General features: G+C 40.7%; 1 protein-coding gene across 2 annotated transcripts in view; it reads right to left on the reverse strand.

Annotated features, from left to right (window-relative positions):
- HMGN3 (high mobility group nucleosomal binding domain 3) overlaps positions 1-10,823 on the reverse strand; it is a 31,444-nt gene extending 20,621 nt beyond the window's left edge. For both annotated transcript variants that reach the window (XM_061207443.1, XM_061207442.1), the window contains exon 1: positions 10,595-10,823. In XM_061207443.1, the coding sequence (XP_061063426.1) occupies positions 10,595-10,609 (15 nt within the window). In that variant the 5' untranslated portion in view covers positions 10,610-10,823. The remainder of the gene's footprint in view (positions 1-10,594) is intronic.
- Positions 10,824-18,771: the final 7,948 nt, after the last annotated feature.

Below are 18,771 nucleotides of genomic sequence, written 5' to 3' on the forward strand. Positions count from 1 at the left end.
GTGAGGGAGTAGATAAATTAGGAGTTTGGGATTACCACATACACATTACTATATATAAGAGAGATAATCCACAAGGACCTACTGTACAGCATAGGGAATTTTACTCAATATTCAGTAATAACCTATATGGGAAAAGAATCTGAAAAAGAATAGATATATGTATAACTGAATCACCTTGCTGTACACACCTGAAACTAACACAACATTGTAAATCAGCTATACTCCAATATAAAATAAAAATAAAGATTAAACCTACAAAAAAAATAAATTTTTGTCAGATAATTCTAAAAAAAGTTAAAAAATAAAAAAATAAAATAAATAATATTACATGTTTACAAAAAAAATTACATACTGAGATGCACATAAATGTACTATTCTGGGTTTTTAAATGGTCACACACACATATACAAGTATTTTTACCTCACTATTAAAAGTAAAGGCAACACACCAAATCAGTTCTATCATTTTTAACAGTACTTTACATTTCTCTGTATACTTTCACCTTGTTGCTGTATTTCATCCTCTCAGTAGCACTGAGATACACAGGGACTGTCTTAATATTCCCATTTTACAGATGAAGAATAGAGACTCGAAGAGGTCAAGTGACTTTCCCCCAATAAAGAGTTGTGGAGACCACACTAGACCCCAGTCTTCCAACTTTTACACCAGGGATTTTAAAGGGTTGTTATCAGATGGTTACTTTATTTTCCTGTTTGCTCAGACATGAGTTTATTTCTACTAAATGGTAAACACAGTTATGATGTTCCTTATATTTTTGCAAAATGAATTAGCCAGCTCTGATGTGACGGACATGTGACCACTCAAAGGGGGAACGGTAAAATTAAAAATTGTAATTAAGAGAAGCGAAAAAGGAAAGCAATGAGAAGTAGATAGAAAAGATACAGTTAAAAACTGTATTATGTGGCATATATACGTAACTTCAGAAGAAGTCTTTGAAGCTTCACACATTGATCACCTCAAGACTTTGGTATGTTTACCTCCTACATACACCAGGCCCAAGACTCACAACTGCCCGAGAAGTAGAATTTAACAAATTCTGTCCAGTACTGTACTGTAAAAAGCCACAGCTTGTACCCAAGAAGAAAAAACAAAGAGAGAGAAAGAAAGAAAAGAAAACAAAAATCTCTTGGGGTAAACTTTGTATTTATCTTTGTATGGGGTCAGAATAATAAAAATATAATTTTAAAATAATATCACTTTATATCTTTTAAAAATACCTTTGTAATTAAACATGAATCATTTGGTAATCCAGGACTCTGAAATAAAAATCCATCCAGCTTCTAGGTGCAACAGCTTTGATAACTATGAGGCTTTTAGCACCTGCTAAAACAAAACACCTGCTCATTTTTAAAATCCAATGTGTAAGCAATGGTGGCTTAACACTTACATTATAACCTCTGAATATATTGTATAATATGCAAGTGTGTTTACATGTTTCTGATCACAGGGGAATATCCCTATTATTTGAAATATAACAAATTAACGAAGACAATGCATCTTAGAAATAGTAAATCCAGCAGTTCATGGTGGAATTTGAGAAAATACGAAGTTTTAGACCCTCAATACTCAGATACCAAGGCTTGGATGAGGAAACGTCATATATATACCTTGTATATGACCCTACAGTCCATTAGTTCCTGAAATACCCAGAAGGCTTCATGATAATGTACATCTTTCAGAAGCCAGAGGCCTGGACCCTGAGGGCAGCCTTAGGGGGTGATCACAGGTAATAATGACTTGTGGGGTACCTTCCTATGACTGGTACCTAGAAACAACGGCATCAGCCTATATCTTAATAAAGACAACATTTTAAACAGATGGACACTCACATATTTACGTAACTCCTGAATCTTCCCTGTTTCATTCGTTGGGCACCTTGATTTAAACAAAAATACATGAGGCCATTAGAAATAAGTATTTATGGGAAGTACTGTGGTGTCATGGTTAGGAGAAAAAGCTTGAGTAAAAGAGGGCTGGGGTAGAATTCCTGGCTCTGTCCCTTCCCAGCTGTGTGACCCAGGGGAAATGCCTTCATCGCACTAAATCCCAGTCTTCTCACTGTGGATGTGGATGGGACCGGCCGCAGGGTTCGGTGGTTCAGAGCACGGGCTCTGGAGCCAGCCAGCCAGGACTGCACTCCCGGCTCGGCCACCCCCGACCTCTGAAGATGTCAGTGTGGAGCGCACACACCTGACCAGGTGGTTGGACGATTCAGCTGATGAATGCAAAGTGCTGGGAACTTTGTGACGGAGTCATAGAAAGCCACCTAAATGTTATTTACTGTGGCTGTCACTCTCACGATCTGTGAGATGAGGACAGCCTCGCAGAACTGCGGGGAGAATAAAATGAAATAATATGAAATTACACCATAATACTTGCCACGCAGGTTTATTTCTAACAACTTCACATATTTTTATTTAATTTTTATTTTATTCTAACGACTATAAAGCACAAAGCTCAGGTCCGGTACAGCCAGGTATTCAATAAGCGGCAGCTATTTAAATTTTAATGGAAATAAATATGTGTATATATTGTTACAGATATAAGTTCTGCTTAAAATATTAAATTTTGGAACCAATTTTGAGATTTAAAACCTTTTTCTATATCTCCCTACTTCTGATTATGCATATCATTTACTTGCTGGGACCGACCATGCATTTGCCTTGGGCATATATAAATGGCCCTGTTTCTGGACATGCTCACAAGATGTAAAAATACTGGACTCAATAAATACCTTGACCAGGAACCCATACATGATTCCACTGAACTCTTCCAAGAACGCAGTTAAATGTACAATAAATAAGCAGCCAGCGGGAGAAAATATTCAACATTTTGATTTGGTTTGTTATCTTCAACACTGATTTTTAAATTACTCAGGAGACTAACATCGTATTTCAACATACTAGGTACTGTGAAAGCAGACAGCTTAAACGGTGTTTACTTCAGTCGCCATTTCCAAATTGTACCCTGCAGCAAAGTGGAATCTATTTAACTTTGGTGTAAACAAAGGCAGTGCTTTAGGGGAAAAAATATAGGAAAAGGGGATCACTTGATAACTGATTTGCCAAGGGAATTTTAATGTTATGTGGCAATATTTTTAAGCATAATTTTTTCTGTGAGAAAAATCAACCATGTAAAAATGCACCAGATGAAAGCTTATGTTCTTTCAAAAACACTACCTACTCCTATATTGCAGTTAACTGGACATACAGGGTGAGATCTGTGCACCACTGGTCCTACAAAATGGAAGCTTGGCTTATTAGAAGCCTGTTATTTCACTGTAGTTCTCTTAATAATTAAAAATATCAGCCCCACAGTAATGAACATCCATTGACCGTCTCACACATGCCAGGCCCTGTGCTAAGAACTGTGCATTCACCATCTCATTTAATGCCTCCAACGACCCAACGAGGTAGAACATATTTTTAGCCCAGTTTTGCAGATGAGGAAACTGAGTCTCAGAGAATTAGGAACTCAGAAGCTTAGGGAGGAGTTAAGTAACCTGCCTTAAATTACACAGCTAGTAAACAGTAAAGCCAGGCTATATTGGACTATCTCCCCAACAAGGATATGAAATAATTAAAGTTACTACCTTCTTCCCTTGAAAACAATTCATTCATGCACTCGTTCAGCAAACAGTTACGGTACCTGGGCTAGGAGCTGTAGGGGGATTAAAAAAAGACCAGAGCCACGAAAGACTTCATGGTCAAGTGGAATTAGAAGGATTACAAAGTTAAGTCAAAATTAGGTAATCAATCAAATAACATGTGTCAACTTAGACACATGGTCCCAGACAACCACCTTTTAAACACAAGAGGGTGGTTACAGAAAAGCATAGAGGCCAAGAAGTCACTGAATCTTTACTAATGAGTGAGGGCAGCTACCGTACACAATCTAACCCCAAGTGTTGTAACTGGCCTTGAATTTAACTTCCTTCTACTTCAAAGAAAGCAAGACGTCAGAGATCACCTTTATTAACAAACTAGCACTGATCCTCTTGTGATTTTAAAAAAAGCTATAATCCCCAATCCCCTTTTTAACCAAACAACTTTCTGCCAGTGTTTTTTCTTTGGACACAGAGTCTGACCAAACTTCTGAATGCTCAGAGCTCATAGTTTTTCTTGTGGCTCATTATCACTTTTTGCCCTGAATTATAAATACTGACATATGTATATTACCTACCCTGTCAGACTGAAAGATCCTTAAAAATAAGGGCCTTTACTCATTCACTTCAAAAAGGGTTGGAAAAAACAATAATTCACTTACTTTCCCAAGGTGATAGTACTTTGCGTAAAGGTGATGCTTGATAAATGTTTATTTAACATGAAGTGAGTGAAGGAATGAATAAAATGCATAACCCTGGCATTTTGGAGCCTTTACTCAAATACAGGTTTCATATCAATATTGGCACAATTAAATTCAGCAAGTATTTATGGATGGCATACTACATATCAGGCCCTTTCATATTCAGACTGGGTAACTCAATATGGCTAAGAAGGCAGTTCTCTCCAAACTGACTTACAGATTCAATTCGATCCCTATCAAAATCATGGCAGGCATGTTGTAGAAATTTACAAGTTGATTTGAAAATTTATATGGAAGTGCAAAGGATGTAATAGCCAAAACAGTTTTGAAAAGGAAGAACAAAGTGAGGAACTGACATTACCAGTACCAAATCTTACTATAAAACAACAGTAATCAAGATAATGTGGTATTGACATATGGACAAACCTATAGATAATGCAACACAACTCAGAGGATAGAAATCGAACCTTTACATTATGATGAATTGATTTTCAACGAAGGTGCCTAGGCAATTCAGTGGAAAAAAGATGGTCTTTTTAACAGTTGGTGCTGAGACAGGTAGGTATCCACATTGCGCACACACACACACACACACACACACACACACACACAAGAATTGAAACCCTTATCTTATACTATACACAAATTTAATTCAAAATGGATCATAAACCTAAATATAAGAGCTAAAATTATAAAACTTCTAGAAGTAAATATCTGCGGCCTTAGATTAGGCAAAGATGTTATTAGACAGGACACTAAATGGATTCCATCAAAATTAAAAAGCTTCTGTTCTTTGAAAGACATCAAGACAAAATTTCTTTAAAAGCCACAGACTGAAGGAAAAGATCTATAAATCATATATCTGATAAAGGACTTGTATCCAGAATATATAAAGAACACTCACAACTCAATAATAAGATGAACAATCCAATTTCAAAATGGGCAAAATATTTGAATAGATGTTTCACCTAGGATATCCATTATGCTAGTAAACACATGAAAAGATGCTCATCATCATTACTTACTATGGAAATGTAAATTAGACTAATTAGAAGGTTATAAGCAAAAAACCCTGACAATACCAGCTATGAGCACAGATGTGGAAAAACTGGAACCCTCATTCACTGATGATACAATTACTTTGGAAAACAGTTTGGAAATTTCTTAAAGACAGACTTTCATACCACCCACCAGTTCCACCCTTAGGAAACTTCCCAAGAGAAATGAAAATATGTCCGTGCAAAGACTTACATACAAATATTCACAACAGCATTATTTATAATAACCCCAAATTGAAACAATCCAAATGTCCACCAACTTGTGAAAGGATAAACAAAAAGTCGAATTTCCACACAGTGGACTATTATTGGGCACTAAAAAGGAATGAGGTACGGATACATGCTACCCCATGGGTGGACCTCAAAAACACTATGCTGAGTGAAAGAAACCAGACGTAACGGACTACATACTGTGATTCCTTTTATATAAAATTTCCAGAAAAAGCAAATCTATAGAGATAGTAGGTTAGTGGTTCTCTAGGACCGGGGTGGGAGTAGGGACTGTCTGCAAACAATGGGAGAGACCTTTCTGGAGTGATAGAAGTGGTTTAAAACTGGATTATAGTAATGTTACACAACTCTATAAATTGATTAAAAATCATTGATTTGTATACTTTGAATAGATGAACGGATTTTATGGTAAGTACATCATACCTCAATAAAACTTTTTTATTTCTTTTTTTAAATGAAATTATACCCCCATCCACATTGCTTGAGAGTTGCTGAAGTGTCAGTGTCACTAAGCACTGGGCAGTAACACTTTCAAGCTTTTCTTTAAACCAGACTGGTTTTAAAAACTCACATCTCATTATTCTTAATAATATACATTTCTTTGATTTTTAGTAAAACTAAATATTTTCATCTATTGAATCTGTTATTTTCTTATAAGCATATACATCTTTTCCATAAGGACATGTGAGCCTCTTTATCTTTTTAAAATAGCACACTTTTTTCAGTGATACGTGGTACAAATATTTTTTCCCCAGTTGTTCATAAGTTTTAAAATTTTGTTAACAGGTTTTTTTTTCTTTGCCATACTGACATATTCATTTTTATGTAGTCAAATTTATCTCTATTTTCATTTACAGAGTCTGTCTCTGGTGTTATAATATGTGATATTCCTTTGAAAGATTAATCAGAAACCTTGAGTATTGTTAGTTAAGCATCCCACGTGCCAAGCCCAGACCTACTGGGCCTTTCCACTCTATGAAAAGAGATAAAACATAATTTCAAATCTCAAAGCTAGAGGCAGACAGACTTTTCTTCCTTAAACCTTTAACTGTAAAGAGAGACTAGTGTTTACATCCCAAATTCCTGGAAAACTGCCTCATTAGAGAAAATTTCTGATGTGATACACTAGACATTTCCAATAGTTCCAGTGATGAAGAACTGGAAAAATAAAAAGAAGGATGTGAAAATGTGTTTGCTACTCACGACAGAACCATGGCTCTAGGACTTGCTGGCTGAGGTCTCTTTGTAGACCATCAGGTAGGTCATCACATAACAGCGTGATCACTGTAGGCATTGGTGGATGTCTGACCAGAACAGTCCAGAACTCAGTCATTCACTGTCCCACCACCACCTGAGTCCAGGAATTAGTGGGTGGTAACCCACCACCCATTAGGTAATGAATAGAGGAAACTCAACTTTATTTAAATCTCACCAACTTGGGAAGAGATGGAACGCTAACTGAAGAACTCGTCACTACTGAGTGCTATACTGCTTCAAAAAAATACTACTGCAGTTATAAAAACCATTTGGTTTCGTGTAGTTATGACTATCACAGACGAAGATATAAATTAAATTCACAAAGGTAAGACAGACTCAAGGATGTATTGTACAACACGGAGAATATAGCCAATTTTTTTTTGTAATAACTGTAAATGGAAAGTAACCTTTAAAAATTGTATAAAAAATTAAAACGAGGGCTTCCCTGGTGGCGCAGTGGTTGAGAGTCTGCCTGCCAATGCAGGGGACACGGGTTCGAGCCCTGGTCTGGGAAGATCCCACATGCCGCGGAGCAACTAGGCCCGTGAGCCACAACTACTGAGCCTGCGCATCTGGAGCATGTGCTCCGCAACAAGAGAGGCCGCGACAGTGAGAGGCCCGCGCACTACGATGAAGAGTGGCCCCCGCTCGCCGCAACTAGAGGAAGCCCTCGCATAGAAAAAAACGAAGACCCAACACAGCCAAAAATAATAAAGAAATTAATTAATTAAATTAATTAATTAATTAAAAAAATTAAAACAAAACAAAAACAATAATAAAATAAAATATTTAAAGAAAAGAAATGTCATAAGAATGTTTTATATTAATGTGGATACTGTGGCCTTCGAGGTACAGTATATACCTGAGGCCTGGTCATGTTGAGATACAATCAGAAGAGGCATCCAAATGCCTGAAAACAGAAAATGCCTGCTTTTCTCTTTGTATATTTGAAACCGCACCCCCCAACACACACTTTCAAGACTGGCCCCAGTTCAACCTTCTTTCCTTACCTATCCTACAGCTTTTAGAATCTATACTATGTATTCTGGGACATATATACAGACTTAATATTATTCAATTGTTTTGTGGCCACTACCCTTATCACCTTATTGAATTAAAGAGAAGCTCCATGAGGGCAAACTTTATATCCCTATGGCACGCAAGCAGTGCTAGGATTCCAGATGTTTCTACTGACTTTATTAGTGCCATTTCTTACTCTGCAGCCTCAACAGTGCTCATTAAATAACATTTCTTGATTTCTGGGAAAAGTGGAAAAAAAGGGGCCAAGACGGTTAAAAAAAAAAAAAGTATTGTGGGGACACTTTCAAAACTTATAATGTAGAACAGGCAGTGTTTCAGCCAAGAAAAATATCGTGGAGTAGTATGTACATGATACCCCAGCTTCACAGATCCTGCAGAGCAACGCACAGATTGTCTCCAGTTCTCTTCTTTGCATCTAGGCAGCCTTTACCTAATCACTATTGGTTCCTATGTAAGTTTCCGTGAACTCCAGGGTTCCATGACGCAGCTCCAAGGTTTGCCTTGTAGATGGGATGGCCGTGGAAGCCATGTTTAATTTGTGGCTGCTCCTGTCCAGGTACCAGTCTAGGTCTTTTGGCCATGGGTATAAATGGAGAGCATTTCTATTACTCAAGGAGAGCTTTCCCACCTCTGAAAACACTCTGATGTCCCCAGGATGACACACAGGTGCCTGCACACAGGTCTGCCCCTAGTCCCAGGATGCCTGGCTAGCTTCTTCCCTGACTTCTAGGGAAATAAAACAATAATTAAAAGCCAGTTCCCCTACTGCTCTTCTTTTCTTCCCTTCTATTTCCTTAAGAGAGGTGGGCAATGAGGAAAAGTAAGAGTAATGGTTTCACCAACTCTGACCCTAGGACAACAAGGATTCCGGCACATCAGGGTCCATTATAATAAAGAATTTGTGCACCTCTAACCTACTATTTGTCTAAATTTGTGAATAATTCCCAAGAAAGGAGATGGTATCAACTCACTCTGCAATCCATTTCTTGGTGACTCTACTAGAATTCCCAGCTTCGTCATTAAACCAAAGATAAAATGCTGAAAGTTGTGGCATCATTCTAATAGCCTCCTTCTAGTAATAGAAAAACAATACTTTCATAAAAATTAAGTTTAAATAATGAACCTAAAGTATTAGTACTCAATATGCCATCCATCTTCTTAGGCTGGGAGTCTCTTTGCATTTCAAACTCCTCTTGACCCACCCACCACTAAATGAAGAGAATGAGTAAATACTGTCTGAAAATAAAGCCTCTACACCTGCAGCATCTAATTAAATCTGTGGTACTAGCTATTGGTTGGTGAGACCCTTGGGTAATTCCTGTCTCTAAGCCCCAGTTCCATGGAATACCCCTGTCAAGGTTAAACGAGAGGATTAAATGAGATGTTAAATCAAACTCTGCCCACACTATGAGGCACATAGTATGCGCACAATAAACTCTAAGATTTTTTTGAAACTTTTAATTATAATGTTTTTTTAAAAATGGAGGAGACAAGTTTCCACCAAATTCTTAGTAAAGACAGATAAAAAGGCAAAAGCTTCTGTATTTTTAAAGCTTCAATATTTTAAAATAATTCAGTCATTTACACACACACACAAATCATTCCACCATCTTTAACCGATAAAGCAGAATATTATTTGCCCTTTTGCTTCAAATGTAATACCCTCACTGGTTAACGTCGTTGGAAACACGAGGGCAAGGCATTTTCTTAGAAACAGACGCTACACAGCGGTTTTGCCTCGGGGTGGGAGGAAAGCCTTCCCTTCCTCCCTGGGACAACGACAAGTCGCAGCCGGACTCCGAGGGAAACGTGCGTCCCCATGCGAGTTACTTGGTGTCCGGGGCCTGTGCGGAAGGGGACATAATAGTCCGCCAGGAGTGACCCCAGTGCCCCTTACGCACCCAGGGCCGCGGGAGCACGCGGACCCCGCCTTCCGGGACCGAGTGTGAGTTTCGGTCCCCGCATCGGACCCGGTGGCCCCTGCCCTTTGCAGCCACGGTGCGCGCGCCCCCGGCGGCGTCCCGTCCTGCGTGTGGCCAACTCCGCGGCTGCCGCCGCCAACTGCGGGCAAGTCCAGCCACCCCGGCCCCGCCTGCGCCGTCCCCAGCCCTGCCTGACACTGGAGTTGGTACATACGGGTCTGCAGCGCAGGCGAGCAGGGGAGTGAGCGCTATTTTAAACATGGCTTTCCCTCTCCTGTAGCCTCAGAGCCATCGCGGCGTACCGGCGTGGGCACGGCCCACATGGGAATAACCCCGACATCTGCCCGACTTATTGGATTCATTTTAGATCTCCCTACGCGTGGACTTGTTCCCCACCCCGCGCTGCTTTTCCTCCACACTAACCGCAACCTGGCAGTTTGTAAAGAGGAAACTCCCCTCCTGGAAGCGGGGGTGAAAAGCGCTTTTGCTTCTTGTTCGAGGTGGAAACCATACCGGCTAGAATGAGTTCAAAAAGAAGGGAAGCCGGGTCGCCGGAAAGAAAGTAACATTCAGAGATCGACGGGGACAGAGGGAGGGCGCAATGTCTGCAACAGGCAACTGAAAACAAGCACTGAAGAAGCAAAGAGATTCGCAACCCCCGAGTTACTACCGAGTGCACTGCACGCCATCCATTGCAATGACAAGATTTGCTGTTAGCACAATTTGAAGGCCTTTGAAATGTTTTTTGGTAAGACTTACCTTTCTCTTCGGCATAATGACTACGTTGGTGCAGCTAAAAAGTAAAGCAACGGGCTGGAACTGCTGGCACCGCCGCTGGAGGCTGGCACCGCCGCTGGAGGCTGCCCCCGCCGCAGCTGTTCACGCGCAGGGCTCGGTGTAGCCCGGCCTCCGGGACCTGAACCTCCGCGGCTCCCTCCAGGGACCCTCTACTCGCTTGCCTCCCCGCTCCTCCAATGAGGAGCCCCGGCAGCCGGCCGCGAGGCCCCATTGGCTGCGGCAACGTTCTAAAGTCCACGAGGGCACGCCCACCTCCGTGCACACGGTACGCTCTGTTGTAGTTTCCACTTCACCGAAAAAAAAAAAAAAAAAAAAAAATCCTGCCTGGCGACTGAGCATGCCCAGTTCAACTAGTAACCTCCAAGCCACAGGATCCTGTAGTTTCATTGTTTTGCCGCTCCCTTTTTGGATTGTGTCAGTAGGAAGAGTAGGCCTTCATAAGGAAGAAAAAGAGTAAGGATGGACAGATTAATTTTATAAGGTAAATGTATACACAGCAGGCACTTTATATAGTTTCCTGTAAAAGCTTGTAATGAATGCTGTGTGATGGAGCGCTGTGAAAGTGGGAAGGTACTCTGATCTGGAAGAGTCTGGCAACCTTTAAGGGTCTCGGTTTCCCCTTCTAGGTTTCTAGTGACAATAATCCCTAAAATTGCTTAGGAATAGTTTCCTGAAATCTGATTACAAATCACTCATTAATTCAGCCACCTTCAAACCAGCCTTGAAGGTGAACAGAGTTCACCTTCCATATTTGTTATGGAAATTAGAAAAGACTGAAGAAGGTCAGAACAGATTATTTTATTTTTGAAACATATTTAAATGACAATTTAAATATGCATAATTTAATGTTTCTCAAAGTTCTGCAAGGCATTTAACAGGCATTGCAAACACTTTTGAATTTATGAAATCATGCTTACCCTGATACCAAAACCAGTGAAAAACCACAGAAGTAAAGAGAGCTACAGACCAATATCCTTCATAAACATAGACACAAAAATCTTGAACAAAATTTTAGTAAATCAAGTAACTATAAATGAAATATAACTTTTAAAAACTGTGAATCACCTCTATGTTGTCTACCTGGAATCTATATAATATTGTACATCAGGTATACCTCAATAAAAAAAGTTCTTTTTAGTAAATCAAATCCAACAACATTTAAGAGTTAAGTTTATCCTGGGAATGCAAAATTGGTTTAACATCTGAAAATCAGTCAATGTAAATCACCGTATTGCTGGAATAAAGGGAAAAAAACCCCATCAGTTCAATAGATACAGAAAAAGCACTAGTGAATGGTTAAGCAAATTACGGTAACTACATACAGTAGAATACTACTCAGCTTAATAAAGAGGAATAAAATATTCCTGAATGGATGAATGTCAAAAACAAAATGCTATGTGAAAGAAGGCAAATACAAAAGACCATACTGGATAATTCCACTCATATGAAATCATTTTTTTAAAAAAGCAAAATTAGGCATGGTTAGTTTTATAATCATATTAGAAGGCAAAAGTTCACATTATGGGAAAACACTAATGAAACCTTATGCTACAAATATGGCCAAATCCACTTTGGTCACGAAGAGGCTACAAATATGTATTAAATAACATTATCAAGTAATTAATTTTAATGCTTGACATTTTTCTTTATTAATTTTCAGAGTAATGAATTAGTATCCTAGAAAACTCCGGAAGTGGTCAATGGCCTTCTTTTTTGTAATATCTTTAGGAACTCACGGATTTTTATATATTTGGCATGCTTCAATCTATTGCCATTATTACTTTTTTTTTGATACTCATATTGCCCCAATATGAGAGACCCTTTTCAAATTAGCGCCTGTATACTTTTGACATGATCCCAACTATCTTTGATAGACTTCTTGTTTTCAGATATTCAGTGGATCACGATACACTCAAAAGAGCTGGGATAAAACCAGTTCTTTGCTTTAGAACTGGATAGAAACTCCGAGGTTTATAATTTTACCATGATAATTAATTTATAATGAAGTTGTTTTGGAAGAGAGTTAATTTGCAAAAGTGCTTGTTTTTTTTTGTAAACCAACGAAGACGTTTTATAAATAAGGTATGTGTGGGAAGGATGCTGGGTAGTACTTGAAATCTGGGTTGAATTGTTGTTTTTCTTTATGGATATGAACAGGTGTCACAACGAAGGTGGGACTGGGGTGATTTTTTTTCCCCGCTGTGATGAAAAGTAACTCATGAAGGTGGCTTGTTTAGCTGATATTTTTCAAGGCTAACCACTCAACCAACAACAGCAGACAAAACTGTGGCTGTTTTTACTGCACATAATTAAATGACAGCAATGAAAATGAACCTTGCTAGGTGGGTGAAGAAGGTTGATGGTGAGGACCTTGTGTCATTTGAGTCCCAGAGTTCATTTACAAGTGATGAAAATAATGGCTTTAGTTGTAAAATAAATAACAGCACTGGTTCTTTTGACTTTGAAGTGGATTGTACCTGCTTGAGCAGGATGCTAGGGGAGGGAGGGTTCACCTGTGCCTTCAGTAGCTTTCAAGGTCTGGGAAGATGAGCCCAGACCTCCACTGGCAGCCCTGGAGGTGAGAGGTGCAAGTGAGGAGAATGATTTTGTGGGTAGCTGGAATTCCAGGTTAGGAGGTAAAGACAGTGGAGCAGAAACGAGCATGCCCCGTGCAAGACAGTGAGGAGGCCAGCCTGGTAAGACGAAAAGACTTCTTTGTTTATCAGTAAATTCCGAGGAGCGTTTCTCTTGTTTTGATGTATCAACCTCTAAGACTGTAAAGTCTTCTCTGCAGGATATGGATGCTGTCTTAGCCAATTTAGACAATGGATAAATGAAGAGAGTTACTTCCTGGGGAAGGAAGAAGGAAAAAATGAGTAAACAAACCTCTTTTCCAACTCCAACTCCTCTCCCCTTCTTTCCTACTCAGAACAGTTGGAATCTTACCCTGACCCCAGCACTTTTCAAACAGCAAGATGAAACCATTTTATGGTACCATGACCATCATTAAGGAAGATGGGGAAGGGAGAAGGGAAAAGAAAAAAGGGCAGAGCATAGAAAATATCAGAGTGCATTTCACACGGTAAAGGTAAGTCGTGTTTTATAAAGCGTTTCCATTTTCCATACGTTTCCACATAAACACATACCACATGTAGGTACATGTATGTGGAATGTGTGTGTGTGTGTGTGTTGTAGGTTGTGTCTTGAAATGTATTTTTAGGATGGGTCTTGGTGAAAAAACCTTAAAGCTACTGCATAGCCCTAATGAATCTTGTGGATCTCTGGGGGTGCCAGCACTTTCTTCCTCTAGAAGAAAGGTGTTTAGTCTTCAGATCTCGAAAGGAAATCTTGAAAGGAAGGGATTACCTCCTTCTTGATCTGTCCCTCCTGCCCTCTTTCAGGCAGGCACAGGCAGGCTTTTGCTCTAAGTAATGGCAGTTGTGGAGAAATCAATACTAGAATCATATTTGGTTGCTTCTGATAGTTCTGTAATTCCTGGGTAAGTTACTATTCTTCAGTGAATAGGCCAAAGAACTCCAAAGGTGAATGAACGAGAGGTGGCAAAAGAATAGTCTATTTTTTTTTTTTTTTTTTGTATTTTTATCAGTCAAGTCTCTAATTGGATTGAGTGCTAACTTTTGAAGAGACCACATTTAGTTTTTGCAAAGTAACTGGGACAGAGAGCCACTGGTCCCAAATCATAGACACTGCCTGTGATTCCCAGACCCTAACCCCAACTTACTGAATCAGAATCTTTTATGGCTGGCCTTGGGAATCTGCGTTTCAAGCAAGCTTCTCATGTGATTTTTATACTAGAATTTGCTTGGGCTCCATCCTTCCCCAATTCCAGTTTTGCCAGGCACTACCCACCTTCTCTAGTTGCAAGATTAAAAACGTCCCACCCCGAGGTCCTTAGAAAAGCACCTCCTCCCAGCTTCCCAGGCAGCGCTAGGCAGCTCCTCAGCCCCTGGCGAGATTAAATTCCCTGGCCCCCCCATCCTCAAAGGGAACCCAAGCTGAGCAAAACCCCACAAGCCACATCCTTTGAAGGCTCTATTATTTCAATGATTGGGCAAGCACACCTTGTAACTGCATTAGCAAGGAGGGCCAGGGCATTCTGTGATCTTCCAACAGGAACCCCCTTTTTGTTTTTCCCAGCCTTCAATCACATTTAATCTGTGTGCAGATTCTCTACCCCAAGTGTGTTTTACACAGTTTTCCCACCCCTGGTCCTTTTCAGATCCAATCTCCGTGTTATTTACCTCTCCTTCTTCTTGTTGCTGCTGCTTAAACTCACAGGAGTGTAATTAATTTGCTCTTTGTAGTTCCCAAATGACTATTTGGGCAGGAATTAGCCATGCTCAGTAGCTAGAACCAGGGATTGGGCTACATTTATTCGGCCATCCTTTTTGGCCGGATTGTCCGCATGTCCGGCGCCAAGAGCCAACCAGGTTCAAGGTGGTGAAAGTTAAGGGAGGGGAATCCTCAAGGTTCAAGGTAAGGGCACAGCAAAGTAAGGACACATCCCATCCCCTTAAGGGAAAAGCCACAGGCTGTCAGGTGCCCAAGACCGGTTGGGGGTTGTACGTTCTTGCACACTAAGGCCAGGGCTAGGCACTCTCAAGCAGGCCCACCCCTTCCCTCTCAGCTGGGATCTTGGCACCCATTTCTGACGTCTTCTGCATTTCCTTCAAACCTCAGAATCCCTGGGAGCTGGTAGGAAATATCCAATAGCCCCATCCCTGTCACTATTCACAGGGGACCTGCCTTTCAGGGCAGATCAAACCATTTCCATTTCTCAATGATAGCAAAAAACACCAAACAACAACAACAGCAAAAATAGCCAGGTTTAGGGAAATGAGAATCACATGAATCATTCTGGAAAACACCATATAGCAATTGGAGATGATTTTCAGGTTAGGTTGGTTAAGAGCTGCTTTAATTCTCAAGCACTAGGTAAGAGTTAATAGAAGCAATGAGATGACTTTGCCAGGTCAGAATGAATTCTAACCACAAGGCAATGAATTTTTACCCAGCAGCGGGAAACTAGCCTGAAAATGTTCCATAATCTTTAAGGCTGCTTTTAAGCATGGAGGGTTTTTGTTGTCATTGTTTAAGCATGAGATTGTGCTGTTCCCACGGAAAATCTCGTCCTTTCCCCCCTTCTAATTCCTACTCCCACTTCTGCTGTCCAGAATCTTTAGCATATGATTTCTTTTTGTTTGTTTGTTCTCTGAATAATTCAATTTACCTCTTTAGAGGTCAAATTTTTTTGTTGTTTTAACTATTTTAAAAATAAATTCTTTCACAGACACAGAAAACAAACTTATGGTTACCAAAGGGGAGATGGGGGAGGGGAGAGATAAGTCAGGAGTTTGGTATTAACAGATACACACTATTATATATAAAATAGAAAACCAACAAAGACCTACTGTATAGCACAGAGAACTATACTCAATATCCTGTAATAACCTATAATGGAAAAGAACCTGAAAAAGTGTGTGTGTACATATATATATATATATATGTATACACACACAATGTATGTATAACTGAATCACTTTGCTGTACACTTGAAACTAACACAACATTATAAATCAACTATGCGTCCATAAAAAATTCCTCCCCCCAATAAATAAATTCTTATCAAAAAGCCCTGATTTTGCAATCATAAGGCCTGAATTCAAATCCCAAGCTATGATCACATTACTCAACCTCTTTGAACCCTGGTTTCCTTGTTGTACAATGAAGAGAATAATGTTTATCTGAGGCAGACGCTGCTAGTTACCTGCCTGATATTCACTCTGATTTTCTTCCTTATTAACAGAATTCTGTTTTTGGTAATAGCTCTGGCCAAAACAAAACAGAACCTTTCGTCCTCCAGTTCCCTGGCAGAGGGAGAGGTAGCCTCGTGACACTGTTCTGGAAATGAGATGTGTGCGGGAGTCATGAGGTTGTAGTGTAAACATCACCTATAACAGGGCGGACCCAGCCCCGCAGCTGCCTTCTGCCTTCATTCCTCCCCTTTCCATTCTGGAAGTTGCTGGTAATGTCTGGAAGTAAGACAGCTATCTTATGTCTGTGAGGATGAAGGCCACAAGTTTAGGACAGAAGAGCAGAAAGACAGGCATCCGGGTCCCTGTACTGGCCCTGGATCGCTCCCTTCCAGACTGCTTATTACATATGGAAAATAAGCACCTTGCTTGTTCAAGCCACTGGAGCTGGGTGTCTGTGACATGCAGCTGAATACAGTCCCTCACTGATACACGACCTGAAAGAATTGGTGTGAGAATTGGAGACGATAAACTATGGGAATGCACAAAAGCCTGAAGCACAGTCCTTAACATATTTTGTTTGATGAAAGTAGTCTTCCCCCATGGATTGTAAAGGAGAGCACAGAAAAAATTTAACTTTTCCTGAATCCCTAAGGGCCTGCTTTTGGATGTTTAGTGTAAACCTCTTAACATAACTTTAAAGTAGGCAGGGGCAAAAATCATAAACAAGTTTTATTGTTGGTGTAGCATGTGCCACCCTACCCTGTGGCTTGCTGCCGTGTGTTAAGGGATGGATGTGTTGCCTTCTTGCTCAACTTCATCTTTGCTGTGGTGTGCCTCCCCGGACTGTAGATGCTAGAGTCTAAAAACCATACCTAGAGCCCACTGCAGCCTGGGTTCCGGGTGGGATTTGGATTTAGCCAATCAGATGCACTAGCAAGAGAGTTAGAAAGTGGAGACTAGGAGAAGGCCACACTTAGCTCTGTGTGTCATGTCTGCTGCTTTTTGTTTTCCTGTGACCATATCAGCAGAGATGCCAGGCACCAGCTTTGTGGGTTTTGAGGGGCAGGCTTCCTTGCATCCGTCCTGTGGACATAGACTGTGGCAGGTGTAGCCGGGTCTGGAACTGGTGGCAATGATGGCTTCCTGACTGAGAGAGAGTTTTCATTCTCCAGGGGTCCTAACGCTAGTGGATTCCTGATTGCAGGAGAAGCACAGCTCCTTTGATGACCCGGTTCTGGGGTGAGACTTTGGGAGAGTTTTCTGGAAGTTCAACCTACAGTCTATTTCTTTAGTCCTCCCAACTATCCATGAGCCATTGAATCTTTGAATCTCTCTCTTCCTCCTTAAATTAGATACAGTGGGTTCTGTTCCTTGCATTTGAACTCAGAGCTATAGAGCTTCTATTCTTGCTTCTTACCAAATATTTCCAGTTCTAAGAGGTGCCCTCTCTTCCCCCTGGAGCTCTGCTTATGGCAGCAGATGTTGAGACAGAGACTGGCCATGTGTGTCCCTCCCTGAGTGACCACTGTGAACAAAGTCATCTGAAGACCCTTCCAATGGACACGGGGTACAAGAGAAGAGAAACCTCTTATTTAAGCTGTTGATATTTGGGGGAAATTTTGTCACCACAGGATTATCTATCTTATCCTGAAATGACACAGAACTTGGGCCCTAAGCGTGAGCCGCTGCTTTAATAATAAAATAAACCCCAAAATATGTGGCACTGGCTTAACAGCTGGTCAGAGGGAGTCAAGGAAACTATTCCTGAAGATGGGAGGACTGGAAATCCATGTTTTCTAGTGGGGAAACATTTGAAAGTGTTGCCGACAGTAAGCTGGAAGGTACGAGGCACACCTAACTTTAGGGAAGAGATTGAAAACAAATTATTATTATTACTGTTTACGTGGTTGCTATTGGTTGCTATTTGGCAAGATATTACAAGAAAGAGATATGTTGGGAGAAGATTGGTCAGTTGCTAAGGATGAGTAACAGAGATGAGAGAGTTTACAAATTCAGGGACTTACAACGTTGGAAAGGCAACTGCTTCTCAACCCAAACAATAAAAGATAAAACTGATACTTTGGGGACTTCCCTGGTGGCGCAGTGGTTAAGAATCCGCCTGCCAATGCAGGGGACATGGGTTTGAGCCCTGGTCCAGGAAGATCCCACATGCCGTGGAGCAGCTAAGCACATGTGCCACAACTACTGAGCCTGGCAGCTCCAGAGCCCGCGAGCTACAACCACTGAGCCCGCGTGCCACCACTACTGAAGCCCGTGTGCCTAGAGCCTGTGCTCCACAATGAAGAGTAGCCCCCGCCTGCCACAACTAGAGAAAGCCTGCGCGCAGCAATGAAGACCCAA

This window comes from Eubalaena glacialis, chromosome 12 (genome assembly GCF_028564815.1).
Source record: "Eubalaena glacialis isolate mEubGla1 chromosome 12, mEubGla1.1.hap2.+ XY, whole genome shotgun sequence".
Taxonomy (NCBI): domain Eukaryota; kingdom Metazoa; phylum Chordata; class Mammalia; order Artiodactyla; family Balaenidae; genus Eubalaena; species Eubalaena glacialis.